The 19,861-nt window shown below is 40.3% G+C and overlaps 1 protein-coding gene across 1 annotated transcript in view; it reads left to right on the top strand.

Moving 5' to 3' along the window:
• The first annotated feature begins 242 nt into the window (after positions 1-242).
• PGAP1 (post-GPI attachment to proteins 1) overlaps positions 243-19,861 on the top strand; it is a 52,383-nt gene continuing 32,764 nt past the window's right edge. Inside the window, exons 1-10 of the mRNA XM_014545559.1 lie at positions 243-254; positions 1,440-1,593; positions 2,520-2,695; positions 7,246-7,417; positions 8,631-8,788; positions 11,932-11,984; positions 13,805-13,871; positions 16,465-16,570; positions 17,282-17,337; positions 19,010-19,093. Coding sequence (XP_014401045.1) covers positions 243-254; positions 1,440-1,593; positions 2,520-2,695; positions 7,246-7,417; positions 8,631-8,788; positions 11,932-11,984; positions 13,805-13,871; positions 16,465-16,570; positions 17,282-17,337; positions 19,010-19,093 — 1,038 coding nt within the window. The remainder of the gene's footprint in view (positions 255-1,439; positions 1,594-2,519; positions 2,696-7,245; positions 7,418-8,630; positions 8,789-11,931; positions 11,985-13,804; positions 13,872-16,464; positions 16,571-17,281; positions 17,338-19,009; positions 19,094-19,861) is intronic.

Raw genomic sequence — 19,861 nt, 5'->3', positions numbered from 1 at the left:
AGCATATGTGTAGCATTGCTAGATCATTAAAGCTCTTGATGTCACCTACATAAAATCTAGTGTTCAAAGTAACTGGTTTCAGTTGTAATGGTTTCTTTCCTTGAAAAAAGGAGCAGAAGAAGAGTTTACACTTTACTACCACTTTTATAGGTCCTAGCTCTGGGGGATGACATTAAGACCTAATTTATATTTTGTGGGGGAAAATGTTATGGGAGTTACTGGCTCGTTTGGTGTGCGATCACATGAACTGCAGAGTAGGCTAGCGCTTGCTGACGACCCGTGCACCTGGCTTGCAAAAACCGAAACCGATGCTAATTCATTGGAATGTTTATGGTGCGAGGAGAGTACGTGTCTTGACCGAGACATAGCTGTAAGGTTCAGATTAATTTGTTAAGCACATGGTAGATCAAAGCATATGAAGTGGGGAGGTCAGGAAGCTGCACTATATAAAACAAACTTGCTTTCTGTGGAATGATGGAACAGCCAGAATATGTAGTTGGGCCTGAGTAAAAGGAGAGACATCACAATACAGTTTAAAGTAGTGGAAGAGAATTGATTTGGCAATGGGAAGCTTTCATCATTTCTAAGTTTAAATATAATTGACACTGATACTAAATTAAATGCATTTTCAATTATGTTAACCTGTAACTTGCTGACATCTACCAGTGTTTTTCTGTTGTCAGTGGCTATTTTGAGTAATTTATCTTCATTAGAATTTAAGATAGTCCTATTTTATGATTTCCCGAAGACCACGTGGTTCAGAACCCACATAATTCAAGACTAATTCTCCATATGAATAAACTAAAGTTTGTCATGTGCATTAAGTTCAGTTTTGTCATCAGTAATAGTTTTATATTGCACTATTTGTGTAATTCAGAATTGGGTATGGTGTGGCTGAATTGTAAGCTGCACTATATAAAACAAACTTGCTTTCTGTGGAATGATGGAACAGCCAGAATATGTAGTTGGGCCTGAGTAAAAGGAGAGACATCACAATACAGTTTAAAGTAGTGGAAGAGAATTGATTTGGCAATGGGAAGCTTTCATCATTTCTAAGTTTAAATATAATTGACACTGATACTAAATTAAATGCATTTTCAATTATGTTACCCTGTAACTTGCTGACATCTACCAGTGTTTTTCTGTTGTCAGTGGCTATTTTGAGTAATTTATCTTCATTAGAATTTAAGATAGTCCTATTTTATGATTTCCCGAAGACCACATGGTTCAGAACCCACATAATTCAAGACTAATTCTCCATATGAATAAACTAAAGTTTGTCATGTGCATTAAGTTCAGTTTTGTCATCAGTAATAGTTTTATATTGCACTATTTGTGTAATTCAGAATTGGGTATGGTGTGGCTGAATTGTATTAATAAAGTTGGCTTTAAAGTAAAATTGCATTTTTTATTTCATTTATTTGTTATTTTTGCTGTAGAAAATAGAACTTCCAAAGAAACTGGCAAAACGCTACCCTTCGTATGAATTATATCTTTATGGAGAAGGATCCTACGCTGAGGAACACAAAATCCTCCCTTTAACGGGAATCCCCGTTCTCTTTCTTCCCGGGAATGCCGGAAGTTATAAGCAGGGTAAGTCTCAGCAGTCAGTTTTGAAAGCTATGACATGCAGTTGAAGAGAGTAACAGATACATATTCTGTTAAGTCCTCTGCTGGGCATCCTGGAAACGCAAACATAGGACATTTTGTCTAGAAAAACAGATGTGAGAAATACATAGAAAAGAATGTTGACGACCGCTCTGCAAAACGTAAGAAGGAGAAAAAGGGGATGGAGTGGGTGGGATAAATAGATGATACCGGGATTCAGGAATTAGCAGAAGAAAGAAGCTTGCATTGGGAATGGAGGGTGCAGAGCACAGAACCTGAAGCGTTGACTAGCGAAGTAAGTCTGGTTTCTGTGATGTTGAACAAGAGAGGAGACGGGTTTCTTTCTCTCAGAGCTTTAAGTTACAGAGCTCTAGCTTCTGGTCAATATGGCCGAGTAGGTAAATGATGTGCTTGCCTCCTCTCATGACCGCATCAGAATTACAGCTGAATTATAGAACCACCACCCTTAGAGCCACCTGAAGACTAGCTGATCAGAACTCCTATAACAGATGTAAAGAAGAAGTCACACAGACTGGTAGAAGGGGCAGAGATTCGAAATGGGCTGGTCCCACCCACGTGTGGCAGTTAAGAATGAGGAGGAATAGCTCAGCTGCAGATGTCCCCCCTGAGGAGGAGCAGGGGGTCCCAGCCCCACTCCAGGCTCCCCTGCCTGGAGCACCAGTGCCATAAAGAGTCCCCACAGTCCCTCGCTGTGAAAAGCATCAGGGACTCAGTTCAGGGGAGACGGAAGGCTGCTGTAGACGCAGGCGTCCTCTTAAAGGGCCTGAGCACGGTTTCACTCACACTCGCCTTAAGCTCCACAGAAGAGACAGAAGCTCGAAAAACTCCAAAACCGTTATTATAGCACAAAAATCCTTGTTTAATGTGCACTTTACCCCTTCCCTGTGCAGTGCGGTCCATCGGCTCCATTGCACTGAGAAAAGCGGAAGACATCGACTTCAAGTACCACTTTGACTTCTTCAGTGTGAACTTCAATGAAGAACTGGTGGCACTGTATGGGGGAAGTCTTCAGAAGCAGACCAAGTTCGTGCATGAGTGCATTAAAGCAATTCTCAAACTCTACAAGGTAAGAGAGAAGCTCGCAAGTCAGTCGTGATCAGCCTGCTAGCATCTTTCCTTTTCAGAGGCACTCAGCATATTGTAAATCATTTGTTTATGTTCATGGGTGGTTTTGAATTCATTGGTGGTTTTTAAAGTTTAAATTGAATTGACAAGAAGCCTTTCCTGTGAACTTAGGGGGGGAATTCTTTTAAGTATTATAAATGAGGAGTGCAGGGTATTTCCAGAAACCCTTAGTACGAGTTTCTGTTTCTAGTTATCACTGCACAGCTGGTACTAGGAAGACCACTTCCTTTTGCAACCAACTCTAAAGCTAGTCAAGATAGCTGAAGTATGTGCTTTCAGGGTTTGGACAACCACAAGCAGTAAAGGTCTATGATCTCTGAAGGAAAGGTACCGTGTGAAGCGAGTTCCATAACTGCTCTGGCTTTCTGCCTGGAAACATTTTCTAGGTCACAGGGCAAGCAGGTGGAGATCAAACCAGCACATGGTATCGCTGAGCCAAAGAAGGCAGAGACTGGAATTTGGGGGCTACTGAAAAATTGGCGAGATTTCTGATCAGCGTTGTGGGAAAGAAGAAAATTAGGTAGAGATAGGCGCTCTAGAAATTTGCCTTTTTCGATCTCTGAATGCTACGCTGTGTATGCACAGGTCAAGAAGTAGTACCAGGCAGTGGCATACCAAGGAGGAAGCGATAGGGTGTGTCCACCTAAGGTGCAGTTTAAAAGAGCAGTAAAACAGGCTGACACTCATTCTGTGCCAGCAGTTCTAAACAGTGTCAGAGGTAAAATACAGCTACGTACCTGGGAGAGCCACTTCTTCCCTTGGTGTGCCCCAGTGCAAGTCCTGGCAGGAAACAGCTGCTGGGGAATCGTGAGTGGAATTGAGATTTCAGAGGCCACCTGGTGTGGGAATAGGAGTTCTGACCAGCTAGAGCGGAAAGACCTATTGAACACATTGGGCATTCAAGTGACCCCAGAAAGCACATGGCTGAGGATGTTGTCTCTGAGAGCAGCTCAATAGAGATTCACTGCTCAAGAGTTTTATTTGGGGGCTGGTTATATAAACATCCTATGCCCACCACGTTCCAAAACCCCACCCAGAGGGCAGTAGTGATCAGCATAAAGGATATTGTTTGCACAGTTTTGGCATGGTGAGCCATTTTTGTCATTTAGGGAATGATGGGAACCCTCCCAAAATCTAAGGTCCCAGATTGCAGAGCAGAGCCAAACTTAATGCCATCCATTCTAAGGATAGCAGTTTCAGGCCTACTGTGTTAGCCGTTTTCTGCACAAGGCCCATTTATTCAGACGAACAGGAGAGAAAGCATAGATGAAGGATTGGTATGGAGGACGATGAGCAAAAGTTTGGTTGTAGAACAGGATACTGGTGTGGAGACAGAAGAATTTTTTGAGCAAAAGTTTGGTTGTAGAACAGGATACTGGTGTGGAGACAGAAGAAATTTTTTTCAATAGGACTAGAGGCCTGGTGCACGAAATTCGTGCAGGGGCCGGGGGAGGGTGTCCCTTAGCCCAGCTGCATCCTCTTGCAATCCGGGACCCCTCGGAGAATGTTGGGCCTAAACTGGCAGTCGACATCCCTCTCGCAATCCGGGATGCTGCATGCACCAGTGACCACACTTTTCATACAGGTGAAAGGCATCTTGCTGTTGTATCAACAGCTACATTTTTTTGCCCTGACTATAAAAAGTAGTACATAACATGATCCTTCTGAGGCAGTAGTACCATTTTTCCATCTTATGGGTGGAAAAACTGAAGCAGAGAGAAGTTAAGTAATTGGCTTTGTCACACAGTTATAAGTGTCAGAATCAGGGCTGACCACCAGATGTGCAAGCCAGAGTCCATGCATGTCATCGCTGTACCATCCTGTTTTTTCAGTGTTAGAGTAGCCTTGCCAGGTTTTAATATTTAAATCTAAGAGACTGTTCCCAATATATAGGATAGGGTCCGTAGGCCTGGCCAGCCATCAGGGCCATCTGCTGGCACCCTCCTTGGCTGGCGGCCCTACCCCCCACCACCTCTCAGGAAGGATTGGTATGGAGGACGATGAGCAAAAGTTTGGTTGTAGAACAGGATACTGGTGTGGAGACAGAAGAAATTTTTTTAAATGGGACTAGAGGCCTGGTGCACGAAATTCGTGCAGGGGCCGGGGGAGGGTGTCCCTTAGCCCAGCTGCATCCTCTTGCAATCCGGGACCCCTCGGAGAATGTTGGGCCTAAACTGGCAGTCGACATCCCTCTCGCAATCCGGGATGCTGCATGCACCAGTGACCACACTTTTCATACAGGTGAAAGGCATCTTGCTGTTGTATCAACAGCTACATTTTTTTGCCCTGACTATAAAAAGTAGTACATAACATGATCCTTCTGAGGCAGTAGTACCATTTTTCCATCTTATGGGTGGAAAAACTGAAGCAGAGAGAAGTTAAGTAATTGGCTTTGTCACACAGTTATAAGTGTCAGAATCAGGGCTGACCACCAGATGTGCAAGCCAGAGTCCATGCATGTCATCGCTGTACCATCCTGTTTTTTCAGTGTTAGAGTAGCCTTGCCAGGTTTTAATATTTAAATCTAAGAGACTGTTCCCAATATATAGGATAGGGTCCGTAGGCCTGGCCAGCCATCAGGGCCATCTGCTGGCACCCTCCTTGGCTGGCGGCCCTACCCCCCACCACCTCTCAGGAGGCAGACGCTCAATGTAGTAGCGTCTGGGGCAGCTCCTGCATTGAGCGTCTGCCCCTGATGATAAATGCACGTCATAGTGACAGGTCGTTCCGCCGGTCGTTCTGCTGTTTGGTCAGTTTGCATATTAGGGTTTTATTATATAGGATACTTATTTAAGAAATAAAATATGTCAGTGAATAAATGTTATGGAACATCCACACTTTTCATACAGGTGAAAGGCATCTTGCTGTTGTATCAACAGCTACATTTTTTTGCCCTGACTATAAAAAGTAGTACATAACATGATCCTTCTGAGGCAGTAGTACCATTTTTCCATCTTATGGGTGGAAAAACTGAAGCAGAGAGAAGTTAAGTAATTGGCTTTGTCACACAGTTATAAGTGTCAGAATCAGGGCTGACCACAAAATGTGCAAGCCAGAGTCCATGCATGTCATCGCTGTACCATCCTGTTTTTTCAGTGTTAGAGTAGCCTTGCCAGGTTTTAATTTTTAAATCTAAGAGACTGTTCCCAATATATAGGATAGGATCCGTAGGCCTGGCCAACAATCAGGGCCATCTGCTGGCACCCGCCTTGGCTGGCGGCCCTACCCCCCACCACCTCTTGGGGGGCAGACGCTCAATGTAGTAGCGTCTGGGGCAGCTCCTGCATTGAGCGTCTGCCCCCGGTGATAAATGCACGTCATAGTGACGGGTCGTTCTGCCGGTCGTTCTGCTGTTCGGTCAGTTTGCATATTAGGGTTTTATTATATAGGATACTTATTTAAGAAATAAAATATGTCAGTGAATAAATGTTATGGAACATTGGTTTATTTTAAACCCAGGTGCATAATAGGGAAATGATTTGATGAGGTGTGTCAATATGATGTGGTAGTATATTGCTATGACAACCATAATTTTTCTAGCTTTTCTGTGGTATTTCTAATTTTTAATAAATGACCCTATAAAATCTAATATTGTGGTATGCACCAAATATAATTACAACTCTTACATCCAATATAACAAATAGTGAAACATGATTTGCTAGACCCAAGTTTTCTGATTTTGGTTCAGAAATTCAAAGCATGGCTATTAAAAATGTTTGACAGCTCTGACCAGTTTGGTTCAGTGGATAGAACGTCGGCCTACAGACTGAAAGGTCCCAGGTTCGAGTCCGGTCAAGGGCATGTACCTTGGTTGCGGGCACATCCCCAGTAGGAGGTGTGCAGGAGGCAGCTGATAAGTGTTTCTCTCTCATCGATGTTTCTAACTCTCTATCCCTCTCCCTTCCTCTCTGTAAAAAATCAATAAAGAAAAAAATATTTTAAAAAAATGTTTGGCAGAACACAAAATAGTATGTACATACTAATTATATGAAAATGTGTTTCTGTATCTTATGATAGGAGGTTAGATAAATAGTTTATCTATGTATATAAAAGCCTAAGCAACCTTTCGACTGTTCGACTGGTAGCTATACCACGCACTAACCACCAGGGGGCAGACACTCAACACACAGGCATGGAAACATGGAACAGACTGATGCATCTTAGAGGGAAGGGGAGAGGTGGGAGCGGAGGAAGAGATAGACCAAAGATCTTATATGCATACTAGAGGCCCCGTGCACGAATTCGTGCACCAGTGGGGTCCCTCAGCCTTGCCTGCGGGGACCAGGCCAAAACCGGCAGTCCAACATCTCTTGAGGGGTCCCAGATTGCGAGAGTGCACAGGTCAGGCTGAGGGATCCCACCAGTGCATGAATCTGTGCCTGACCAGGCCTCTAGTTTTTTCTATAAAATTGCTCATATTTAGAGAGAAGTATTTAGTATTGTCTTTATGATACTCTTAATTATGTGTTGTTTATTTATTTTTTTAAATAGGGTCAAGAATTTGCTCCAAAAAGTGTGGCGATAATTGGTCATTCTATGGGTGGCCTTGTTGCAAGGGCATTGCTTACACTGAAAAATTTTAAACAAGATCTGCTGAATCTTCTTATTACACAAGCCACCCCTCATGTGGCTCCCGTGATGCCCTTAGACCGGTTCATTACAGGTGAGTGCTGTTACATAAACACTGACTGGCCTTTAGATTAACACGAATCCTTGCAGCTGCTCCCTTCAGAGAGCGCTACCGGTGCATCCATGTGGAAGCAGCTGTTGCAGATCACCTCCACCTCTGCCTCTCTGACTTTCAGCTTCGGCTCATTGTTGAAACTGCTGTGAGTTTTCTCTGTCGATGGCACCTTAACGTGATGGCAGGTCTGGTGGTCCCTGGGCACGTAGGCTTCCGCTCAGTTATTCTTGAGGATGACTCCCTGGCTCTTAAAGTTTGTTTAAACTTCTGTGTTTTGTTAACTTGCCAGGACTCTATTCAAAATAAGCTTTATTTTTAAGTAAAATACTAGGAATGTCTTGTTTTTCATAAAGAGTTCTGCTACCACTGCATGCAGTGAGGTAGAATTGTGAATATTTATTGAGCTCTTACTATGGTTTGGGTATTGTGTTAAAGACTTTACCTGATGTGTTATTATGTCACTTAATCCTTAGAGTCCTTTGAGGTAGGACCATTGTTATCCCCATGTTTATGGATAGGAAAAAAAAAAAGTCCAAGATAAAGTTTTTGCCCAAAGTTACGTGGCAAGAAAATAATGGAGCTAGTACTTGACCCTGGTAAACTTGTTCCTGGCCCTCTGCTCTTAACTTTTATATGCTACTAGAGGCCCGGCGCACAGAATTCGTGCAAGGGGCTCAGCCCTCACAGTCCCAGCTTTGTCTGGCTGTCTGGTCTAATTCGCATATTACGCTTTTATTATTATTATAGAAGATACTGCTTCTTAATTTAGATACCCTGCTATAATAGAAGAAATAAAATTATGGATAATGCTATAATGTTGCAGGGAATTTTAAATGAACAGTACGAGTTTATGATTGCTGTCATGTAATCAAATAGTGTCACAGGTTAAGAATTAAATGCCTGTCTCACCTTTTTATTAAAGTCAAATAGTATCTTCACTGCTTGTTGCAATTTTATGAGAATAGAAGAAAATATTTGGAAAGAAATAATTCTTTTCCCGATCAGTAAATTTACTCCACTTTTTACGCTTTAAAAATTTGCATTATCTTAATTGTGGTAAAACTTTTATTTATAGTTCAGATGGCTTAGAAGTTCTGTTTAATATTAATATTATAGATATATAATGAATATAACAGTGTATCTTGTTGCAGGGAATGGCCACTAATTTTTAATGTGTCTTTTTTCCTACCAGATTTTTATATGACTGTAAACAACTATTGGATTCTAAATGCTAGACACATAAATTTAACCACGCTTTCTGTAGCTGGAGGATTCCGGGATTACCAAGTTCGTTCCGGACTGACTTTTCTACCAAAATTAAGCCATCATACCAGTGCCTTATCTGTTGTGGTAATCTTTTTAAAAGACTCTACTGAAATAGTGGCATGGTGAACACAGTGGGGCATGAATGGAGAAGTAACCTGTTGCTGCTTGGAAATGACTGTTGGGTTGGCGTAGTGCTGCCATGGTGCTCGTGTGTGTGTGTGTGTGTGTGTGAGGGGGGTGGCGGGCAGAGAAGATGAATGGATGAATATGACATGTTGGGAAGGCAGAGGCATGGATGCCTGGTGTGTGTGTGTGTGTGTGTGTGTGTGCGCGCGCCCACGTGTGCGTGGGGGGCGGGGCAGAGAAGATGAATGGATAAATATGACATGTTGGGAAGGCAGAGGCATGGATGCCTATGTCCATAGAAACTAAAAGTGACCTTAGAGACTTTATGAAAAGAACGCTTATTTATGAGAAATAATTGCATCTTGTTCAAAATAAGAGCCCGTGCATTGATGAGAGTTGTGAGTTTAAGAAAGTGGGGACTGATGTCCCAGGGCCTCTGTTATATGAGTGCTATGCTGTTTGCGGTGGTAGTGGAATAGTAAACATATCACATACTCTGGATTGCTAAGCTTGAATGAAATTTCACCCATTCTAAAATTAAAAAATTAGCTTTGGCAGTGTAAACAGAACCCTGATTAATTCATTTGCTGGTTATTCTTCCCTGCTAGGACATCAAGTATATGGTCTTTAACTGGGACACGTAGCCTCTGTAAAGTGAGTTCAAGTTTCCTTTTAGGACTTAACATTATTTCTTGTATTTTTAAACCTTAAAGTCTTCAGTTAAGATCTTAACTCATATATATACACATATATATGTATATATATATATATATCATCTTCAACTAGAACTTAGTTTCTACAAACATCCATAGTTCCTTTTGCTTTGGAGGAGCTGGTGCTTTGTTTCATGGCTGTTCCCTTTGGAGATCCCCTTTGCTCTACCTTAGATTGCTGTGCGTTCATGAAGCAGGATTTACTGAGTGCCTGCCATACCTAGAACAGAAATCATTAAGCTCATCTGCTGTTACCCTCCATGGTCTTATAACTGGAGTTGTGGTTTAGCCATGGTAGCTTTGGAACAAAATTGGTAAATCTCTCAAACCTCATTATTGGTACGAATCTTATTTCGATGTTAAATGTTTTGGGCAGTTGTTTGCTGGAATCCCTCAAAAGATTAAATGTCAACTCTGTAAAACACAGATGTAGTCGTCAGTCATATCATGTAGCTTATTTCCTGGGCTTGGTCTGACCCATGGTGCTGTATTGATACCACATCCTGCAGCTTATTTTTAAAAGAACTTTGGTGAAATATCATAGCACTTCACACACCACTCTTATGGTGAATTCTGCCCATGTTATGGTTGTTTACAACTCCAGTGTAGAGACCACAAAATCTGAAATATTTAGATCGGTGGTTCTCAACCTTCCTAATGCCGCGACCCTTTAATACAGTTCCTCATGTTGTGGTGACCCCCAACCATAAAATTATTTTTGTTGCTACTTCATAACTGTAATTTTGCTACTGTTATGAATCGTAATGTAAATATCTGATATGCAGGATGTATTTTCATTGTTACAAATTGAACATAATTAAAGCATAGTGATTAATCACAAAAACAATATGTAATTATATATGTGTTTTCCGATGGTCTTAGGCGACCCCTGTGAAAGGGTCGTTCAACCCCCAAAGGGGTCACGACCCACAGGTTGAGAATCGCTGGTCTAGGGTCTTTCACGTTTTAAAGTATGTTCACTTAAAAAACAATTATGAAGACATAACAGTGTTTTAATGATTATCTCAAGAATGGTTAAGTGGCATTTACATCCACTGGGGCTAGAAAAATGACTGAAGTTTGAGAGCACAGCTGTATACTCACGCAGGGATGGATGGCACGTACACACGGTAGAGGTTTACATTTTACTCACAGAACTGCCCTCGGTGTGTATTTAAGTTGGTGCGTGGTGTTCAGAACCCGTAGCACCAGCCTCCTAAGGGACCTGGGCTGACGGTAGCACCCCCTGCCTGAAGGTTTTACTTTTGAGGCTGCTCTCATTGTTACTATTTCTACCCACGAGAAGGGGGAAGAGGAGCAGTCAGGCCTGGGCATGGCACACATCACTCCTGTTCACATACTATCAGAGAAAAGTTAGTCGCACCCTAAAGTGAGAGAGGCCAAGAGGTAGTCTAGCCAGCTGTGCAAGAAGGCAGGAATGGGTTTTGGTAGACATTCAGAAGTTTTCAACGAGATCATGAACACACACCTTTCTTGTTGGTGTGGCCTTCCCCTTTTCCAACTCCAGCACTGACGCGAGCCCGTTGTATGTTCTTGGGAGTGCTAAGTGCTGTCTACTGTGAGTTCTTACTCGACTGAGCACCTCCTAGCATCATCCTAGAACTACAGTGAACTCTGGTTGTCTTAACGTGTTACGTAAGCTGCCAGCAGGAATTCCTGAGTAAGATACCTAATGTTTTATTAGGTTCAACAAGTAAGCTGATAGTATAGATTCCTCCCACTTCAGTGCCTGATTGGAGGGTGTTATGGCATTGTCAGAAAGCCTTCTGCAAATAGTACATTTTTAGGAGCCTTTGCCCTTGTCTCTCTAGTTAGTAAAAATTCAGCTAGTGAATTTTCCAATATAAATAGGTCTGGACCCCACTTGTGAGAGTCTGTTTGGGTAGTTTTGGTACTGTGATCAGACATACGTCTTTTGGAAAACCTCTCCAGGCTTAAGCATTTCTCAGGCACACTCTGATTAAGCAGTAACATCTTAGACTTTACCAAGTGGTAATCTAGTCAGAGCTAAAATTACTAAGATATCTATTGTAATTTACCCATAAACTAGGATTTTTAAAGAATCATAAATTCGGCCTCTTGTTAGAGTAAAAAAAAGTTAGGCGTTAAACTCAGAAAGGAATCTGGATGCTTTAATAATTTTTAAAGGATAATGTAAGTGTGACTAAGCAGTAATGACAGGGAAATATCTTAATATTTTTGGTTCATCTTTTACAAAGAATGCATAATTTAAAAATGTCTGTGCATCATAACCTAGTGAAACTAATGCTACATGTTTCTAAATATAAGCTTGTAAGAATCTCAAGCTTTTTGGAGGATAAGGAATGTGCTTTTCTTAAGTTTGATTTTTTGTTTCTTTCCTTTCAGAGCTCAGCAGTGCCTAAGACCTGGGTCTCCACAGATCACCTCTCCATTGTGTGGTATGTCGTGTACCTTACTCTGATGGCTTGTGGTGGTCCTCTTTTCTCAGCGGTGCATTGATTAGTTTGTTAACGTTCTTAGAGCTTTATCCATAAATAGATTTGGGAGACAGGTTAATTTAGGGGCTTAGAACTCTAAACTTGGCTCTTGTCTCAGTGTGACCAGGGTTTCCTTGACAACCGAGGTCATCATCTCAGAACCAGTAGCATGTCTCAAATGAAGCTAGCGTCAAATATCAAAATTTTAGTTTGTCATATTTGGGCAGAATCAAAGGTACTTGTAGGACATCGGAGCTCTCGGCCAGTCACCAGACTCAGGGACTTGATGGGTGCAGCATTGGTTGTTCTAGAGTAGCACATGGAACACCAAGCAGGAATTAGATTTACCCTTAACCTAATAAAGAAAGAGATTAAATATAGGTCAAGAAATACCTAGTCCAGTGGTCAGCAAACTCATTAGTCAGCAGAGCCAAATATCAACAGTACAACGATTGAAATTTCTTTTGAGAGCCAAATTTTTTAAACTTAAACTATATAGGTAGGTATATTGTTATTAACTTAATTAGGGTACTCCTAAGCTGGCCTTTGCTAAAAACATCCTCAATCTGAGGGGTCGACCTCAGCGAACATACCCCCACTTGTTCTAACACCACTTCTTCAAAATAGACTCGCCCAGGCCGAAAACCGATTTCTGCGCATGGGCCACAAAGTTTCAATCGCACTGTACGTGCGTGCCTGCATGTGGTATTTTGTGGAAGAGCCACACTCAAGGGGCCAAAGAGCCGCATGTGGCTTGCGAGCCACGGTTTGCCGACCACTGGCCTAGACCAAGCATGTCAAACTCAAAGGCTAACATGGGCCAAATAAACAAGGTGTAAGTGTATGTGGGCCGCAAAAAAACAAAAGCTTCAATTTTTATAGAAACGTAGGTTTATTTCGATAGAGACATACTGATTATAAAGGGCTGAAATAAATGAGTCATCGTTAACATAAAATAATAGAAAATTTTAATGAAAATTAATATTTTTTCTTGAACATTAACTTACCAGATGCTGAATAACTGCACAAATTAATAAGCGTAACGCAAATAAACCTATTTTTCTTGTTCTCCAAAAGCGAAATATTTCCTGTTGTGCACACCAAACAAGTCAGTACAAGACTAATGATGTGGCCATCGGCTGCTAGAATATTCGCTGCTAGTGTTAGTGGAGAGAAATGGTGTGCCTGCATGTGAGGCACGTGAGGGAAATGAATGCAACACAATTATAGTAATCAGTCATTAGCGGATGATGTAGTTCGTTATTGATAATTATGTATAACAGGATATTGTAAAAGTCCCGTTAAAACGCTTCTCACATACCGTTATATTGGCTGGGCCGCAAAAATATTCGTTGTGGGCCCCATGTGAGTTTCACATGCTTGACCTAGACCCTAGGATCTTATCTCTCTGTGTTTTGGCTTAAAGATCCTCTTTTTCACCTTCCTCCAGCTCTGTGGTCAGTGGCATCTGCAAGAACCAGCCAGTGCAGGCATGTGAACATGGGTAGAGGACACCTATAGCTGTGCAGACAAGGAAATGTGGGGGAGATGGAGGGACCCAAACAGGTCTACTGTCAGACATCCAGGAAGATTTAATTCGCTTCATTTTTATTGTTTCAACTTTAAGATATGTGATTGATAATAATGATTTATTAAATAATTTTGGCGTTTACAGCACTAAAGGAACCACAGATATTTGATTAAATAATGGAATTATGTGTGTTTGTATCAAAAGCATATTTCTAAAGAAAGTTTCCTTTGTAACACATCTTATTCTTTAGGTGTAAACAGTTGCAGTTGACTACAATTCGAGCATTCTTTGATCTGATTGATGCTGACACTAAACAAGTATGTATTCTTAAACTAGCAATGATTTCAGTAAAGTGAGAGCTTGGTTGCAGCAGTGGTGAAGTTAATACATTTTATACTTCGATGCAACTAGAAGCCTACACCTTATGATGACTTATAATGACTTTCAAAATGGGAATACCTCTATTTTTATCTGATAATACTTTGACCACTAATAATAATTAATAGAATGCAATGGAGGAAAAAGAGGGTGGGAGAGGTAGAAGAGGGTGAGGGGGATACATTGTGATGGAAGGAGACTTGACTTTAGGTGGTGAGCACACAATACATTATGCAGAAAATGTATTATAGAATTGTACACTTGAAACATATGTCATCTTTAACCAATGCCCCCCCCCAAGTAAATTCAGTAAAAGTTTTTAAAAGAATGCAATGAAAATGAAAAATGACAGATTCCTTAAATCTTCCCCCAGTTCTTCTCCTTTACTGTTTAAATTTTTATATATAGTCTTTTAGCTTTAATTAAGGGAAATACTTACTACTAGCTATTTTGTCCTTTTTAGTAATGTATTATAGATCTCATGATCTATCCTATTAGACATTTTTGTTTAACTTTTCTTGGAAAGCATCTTTACCTTTCTGATAGGATCCAAGGATCTACAGTTGAATAAATCAAATCTTGTGTTCCATTAAATTCTAAGATGAGAAAACTCTAATACTAGTGTATAATAAATTATAATTCTGTAAGGACAAGTATATTATAGACACATTTTAAGGACAAATGAGAAGTTTTTGATAACAAATAGTGCTAAGAATCAAAATATAATGAAACTGAGTTCTGTTTCACAAACTCATTATATATAATGGACTGGACTACATGTTAGACAGTAAAATGTTAGGATATGATTGCTAATCAGGAAGCATGTGCCGGAACAAAAGCATGGATGGAGTGTTTGTGTGAAATAATATAAAGTCAAAGTAAACATCATTACATAAAAGGGTACGGTCTTTTTTTTTTTTAATTTTATTCATTTCAAACGGGCCGGATCCCGCCCGCGGGCCGTAGTTTGCCCACGGCTGTGTTAGACACTAAAATGTTAGGATATGATTGCTAATCAGGTAGCATGTAATCTAGGAGGAAAAGCAGGGAAACTAGAACTCACGCCATAATCATCCCCAAACATGAGGTCCCCAGGAATCAGAGTTAGTGTCATTTTTGATGGTCATCAGCATAAACATCAGAGCTGAGAATGTGAGTGGATGGATCTTCTAGAGAGAGAATAAGGATGGGAGAGATGACTTAACTGAAATTTTGGTTGAAAGACCTGTGGCTTTAATTGATTGCAGTCAGATGTGGCTGCTTTAAAAAAACAAAACTAATTTTGTATCAGACTGAATTGATTGACGTATAGAGTTTGCATCAATGAAGTTAAATTCCTCTTTCCTCCAGGCTAGTCATACAATTCCGAGAGACTTATATTCTGTTTTGTACATCCTGTTTTAAGGGGGGACATTAACAAACTTGAGTTTATCCAGGGAAGGAAGGCAGGCAGAGTGGAGAGGGATCTGAAGCAGTTCTGTGAAAGACACTTGATGTTTTTGAAGTTGTCTAATCTGTAGAAGAAATGTTTTATTTGGATGAGGGACATCACAGTCTTTAATTTTCTGAAGGACTGTCCCCCAACCTAATATGTCAAAGCACCAAGGAGTCAGATACTTGCTCTGAACAGGGCAGGACATGCTCCTGGTAAGAATTGTTACAACTGGAACGTAGTATTTGGGAAAGGACTGAGTTAGAAATGTTAAAGCAAATACCGGGTGCCTTCTAAGGGACTGAGCAGATGTAGTAGACCTGGGTCCTCGCCGACATTTCTTCATCATCCGGTCACTGTGTGGTTGCTGAGAGAATCACTTCCCTGTCGGGGCCTCGGGGCCCTAGCTGGAGAATTGAATAGCGGTAGATTCCAGAGGAATTTTATACCCCAGTACATTTTCTTCAGGGGAGGGGCCGATCTAAAGTTGCCGACATTTTATCGTGCTGGGATATTTTAAAACAACAGGAAAAATCCTGTTGTCTGCTTGCATTTTCGTTTCATGAAACATAGGATGTTTTGACGCAGGGGAAGTCGGTAGAACAGAGTGGAAGGGATTTCCAAGGGAGAACAGTTGTATTTTCTCTAGTGACCACTTGATTTCTGTGTTGTGAGATTGGCGCTGGTCTGCATTGGGAAGCTAGTGGGTTGGGTTCACTGGGCTGGAGGACCCCTGGCGTTCCCTTCCGGTTCTGAACATGTTAATGTGTTTTATCCTCGTCTGTTGTTGGAGAGCACGATTGCATAATGGTTAAAAGCGTGGGCTGTGGGCCAGCGGGCCTGGCCTGTGTTTGAGCACTGGTCCAAGCTCTCCTCGGGAGCGTGACCTTGAGCCGTACCTTTATTTCTCTGTGCTTTCACTTCCTCACATTTAAAATACAGATAAGAAGGTTATGGTCTCCTATAGAGCGCTAACGTGTTAAGCACGTAGAACAGGAAGTAAGTGACTGTTGGCTCTTAGCATTGTTACTCGAAGCAAAGTGTCATTGAATTATCACCAGGATATGAAAGGGTACAGAATGCATCCATGTTCTCTCTAGATAACTCAAAACCCCAAGAAGAAATTGTCGGTTTTGAATCACCACTTTATAAGACACCCAGCAAAACACTTTGAGGAAAAACCAGCAATAATTTCTGACTTAACAGGTTAGTGGTTTTAATATTTTTAAATTGTAAGTAGAGCTTTAATTATGATTCTTAGGTAAATTTGTTATTAGCAGACAAAATCTTTCAAACTATGATACTTCAGGTACTGTAATCCTGTTATATTTTATTCATGTCTCTAAGATGGTTTCTTAAGAGGTTGTTGGTTAGGGAAGGGAAAAAGTAGAAAAGCAATTTATAAGATGTGGCTGGTGGAAAAAAAAATGTTGTCCTGAAAATAGCATAACAAGTAGAAAATGTTTAAAGATACAGTTCAGTGTCTCTGGTCTCCTGACAATCACATAAAATAAGTACTGTGCTTAGTTTCTCAGTATCAGTCATTCTTCGTCAACCTTCTTTTGGATTCACAGGCATATCTTTAGCTGGTAAATTTTGCTTTTATATGTAATACCTGTCATACCGTACTTAATTATTTGTCTTGTTTGGGAAATGAAATATTGACTTTCTTTGGTTGATACTTCCTTAGAGTTAAAGACACCAAGTCGATTTAAAGTGCTTTATTTGATGTGAACGCTAGTTAGTAATGAGCACATAGGGACTATCTCACTAGATTTTCCAATTTAAAATAGCCAGTCTTCAGGAAACCACTTTTTCAAAAACTGCTGATTGAGAAATATTTCACCAGTATTTAATAAAAGAAATTATTTAATATAAAAAAAACCAAGCTAAACAAATGAATTTCCTTTCCCTTAGTGACGCCGCTGTGGGTTCCAGTCAAAGTGTCAAAGTGGACCTACGTGGCTTACAATGTAAGTATACCGCCAGGGGTTTTTCCTTTACTTAAAATAAGTTTAGTAGTTATCTTTGACTGCTAACGTCTCTTTAAAAAAGATAACCACATATCATTTTGCCACAGTAAAACAATTTAAGTAATAATGTTTAATTAATAAGTATCTAATTGGTGTGCAGTTTTTCAATTTTATAACTGTCAAATTTTTAAATTATTTTTATTTTCAATTTGTTTAAATCAGAATACAAACAAGGTCCACATATAGTAATACTTATATATCTCTTATTCTTTTAATCTCTAATACTTACTTCACCACCTTTTTTTCCTCTTGCAGTTTATTTGTTGAAAAAAGCAAGTCATTTGTCCTAGTTTGATGAAGTTTCACAGTCTTTTCTGATTGCATTGCTGTAGTGTCATTCAACATGTTCCTTTGCCTTCTCTTTTCCTGGGACTTAGTAGTTGGGTCTAGATGCTCGATCAGATTCAAGTGTTTGTTTTGCGAGACTGTCTGGCTTTTTTTTTTTTATATTAGCAGCTACTAGTATTGAGGAATAATGCCTACTGTCAGTTCATGTAGAGGGATGCAAAAATGATGATACTCCAATTTGATCATTTCTTCTTCATTTATTAATTGGAATACTGTATAGAAAAACTCATCTAGTAAATTTATCAAAAATGGAACACATCGTAAAGGAAAAAATGTTAATCACGTAGACCTTTGGATCTTATATTTACAGTGGGGCCTTGACTTACGAGTTTAATTCGTTCCGTGACGGAGCTCGTAACTCAAATTACTTGTATGTCAAATCTTAAAGTGAACGAGTGAGACACGTGATGCTGGGCTGATGTTGTGGCGTTCACTGTGACGTTCGCTGCGCCAACTAGCAGTGGGGTATCTGAAGCTGGCTCGTAACCCGAATTTTAGCTCACAACTCAAAGCAAAAAATCGGCCGAGAGACGGCTCGTATTTCGAAAAACTCATTAGTCGGGACACTCGTAAGTCAAGGCCCCACTGTACTCGTTTTCAGAATAGTGAGTTGGTTCACAGACAGTGACTGAAAGAGGTTTTGGGGTTTTTTTCCTCCCTAATATTATTACAAACTCATGTATTTAAGCATAAACTAAAATATTAAAATTGTTCTATCTTTGACCATTGTAGCCATTTCAAGTTCGGTTCTAGAATCTTTCCATATAGCTGCTCTTTATTTGCCGTTGGTAGTTTTCTCACTATCTATCTGGTATGAGAAGACATTGCAGCCTGTTTTGTATATCCCCTGCCCCAGACCTTGAATCAGCTTTTTTCTCGAAGGAAGTCTCCCAATATTTGGGAAATGGCACCTAAAATCCGTAATCAGGGCAGTAGCAATACTTATGGCTGGTGGGTTAGCATTTCTAGGCTTTTCAGTGGACAGAGCTAAGAAAGGTATTTTAGCTTCATCATAAGGCCAAAAACCGAACCAAAACAGAACACATGCATTCATACTGATGCTTTTAAGACAGATTTCAGGACTACAGGGTTTATACCTGATCTCTCTATCTTACAGCTGTCTCTTCTTCCCACTCCTAGAATATTGGTCTTCAACACTACCAGGAATAATTGAATAATTACTGATCACCTTTAGCTGGAGTTTTGAATGATGAAAGTATCCATTTTTATGATCGTTTTATTGTGTTTTTCCTTTTTTTTTCAGGAATCTGATAAAATATATTTTACATTTCCTCTTGCAAATCATAGGAAAATCTACACTCATGCCTATTGTCAGAGCACCATGCTGGTAAGATGATTGGTACATTCTGTGTAAATTTAAAAGGCTAACTGCTCATTTTTCAAATTCACCAAATATCTAGTAGATCTCTACCTTAGCTATGCACTATTACTAAATCTAATTCGTTGAAAAATATTTGGAGAAGAGTTTTTTTTATTGAAAAGTATTCATCCAAATGTTTCTGTAGCTGATAATATACCAGGATCTAATATATCACTGAGTTGGTAGATGCTGCACTTTGATACAGAATAAAGCCTTTAGAAAAGATGGTTTTACTCTTTAAGTTGATTTATTTGAATCAGAATCTGAAGTCCATATATTGCATTTGATTCATGGATCTTCAGTCTCTTTTGTAACAGCCCCTTTTTCTTTCCATTTATTTATTCAAGAAAGGCTGTGGGCTCTATAAATTCCCTACATTGTGGGTTTAGCCGATTGTATTCTTGTGGTACCTTTTACCATGTATTCCCACCCCTCCTGTTTTCTGTAAACTGGTAGTTAGATCTAGAGCAGCGGTTCTCAACCTGTGGGTCGCGACCCCTTTGGCGGTCCAACGACCCTTTCACAGGGGTCGCCTAAGACCATCCTGCATATCAGATATTTACATGACGATTCATAACAGTAGCAACATTACAGTTATGAAGTAGCAACGAAAATAATTTTATGGTTGGGTCACAACATGAGGAACTGTATTTAAAGGGCCAGACGGTTGAGAACCGCTGATCTAGAATCTTGATTAGACTCTGATTAATTGTGTATGGTAAGAATGTTTTACAA

The sequence above is a fragment of the Myotis brandtii genome, unplaced genomic scaffold (assembly GCF_000412655.1).
Source record: "Myotis brandtii unplaced genomic scaffold, ASM41265v1 scaffold412, whole genome shotgun sequence".
Taxonomy (NCBI): Eukaryota; Metazoa; Chordata; class Mammalia; order Chiroptera; family Vespertilionidae; genus Myotis; species Myotis brandtii.
The sequence above is the reverse complement of the archived record's forward strand: the minus strand, read 5'-3'. Positions and strand labels throughout refer to the sequence as shown.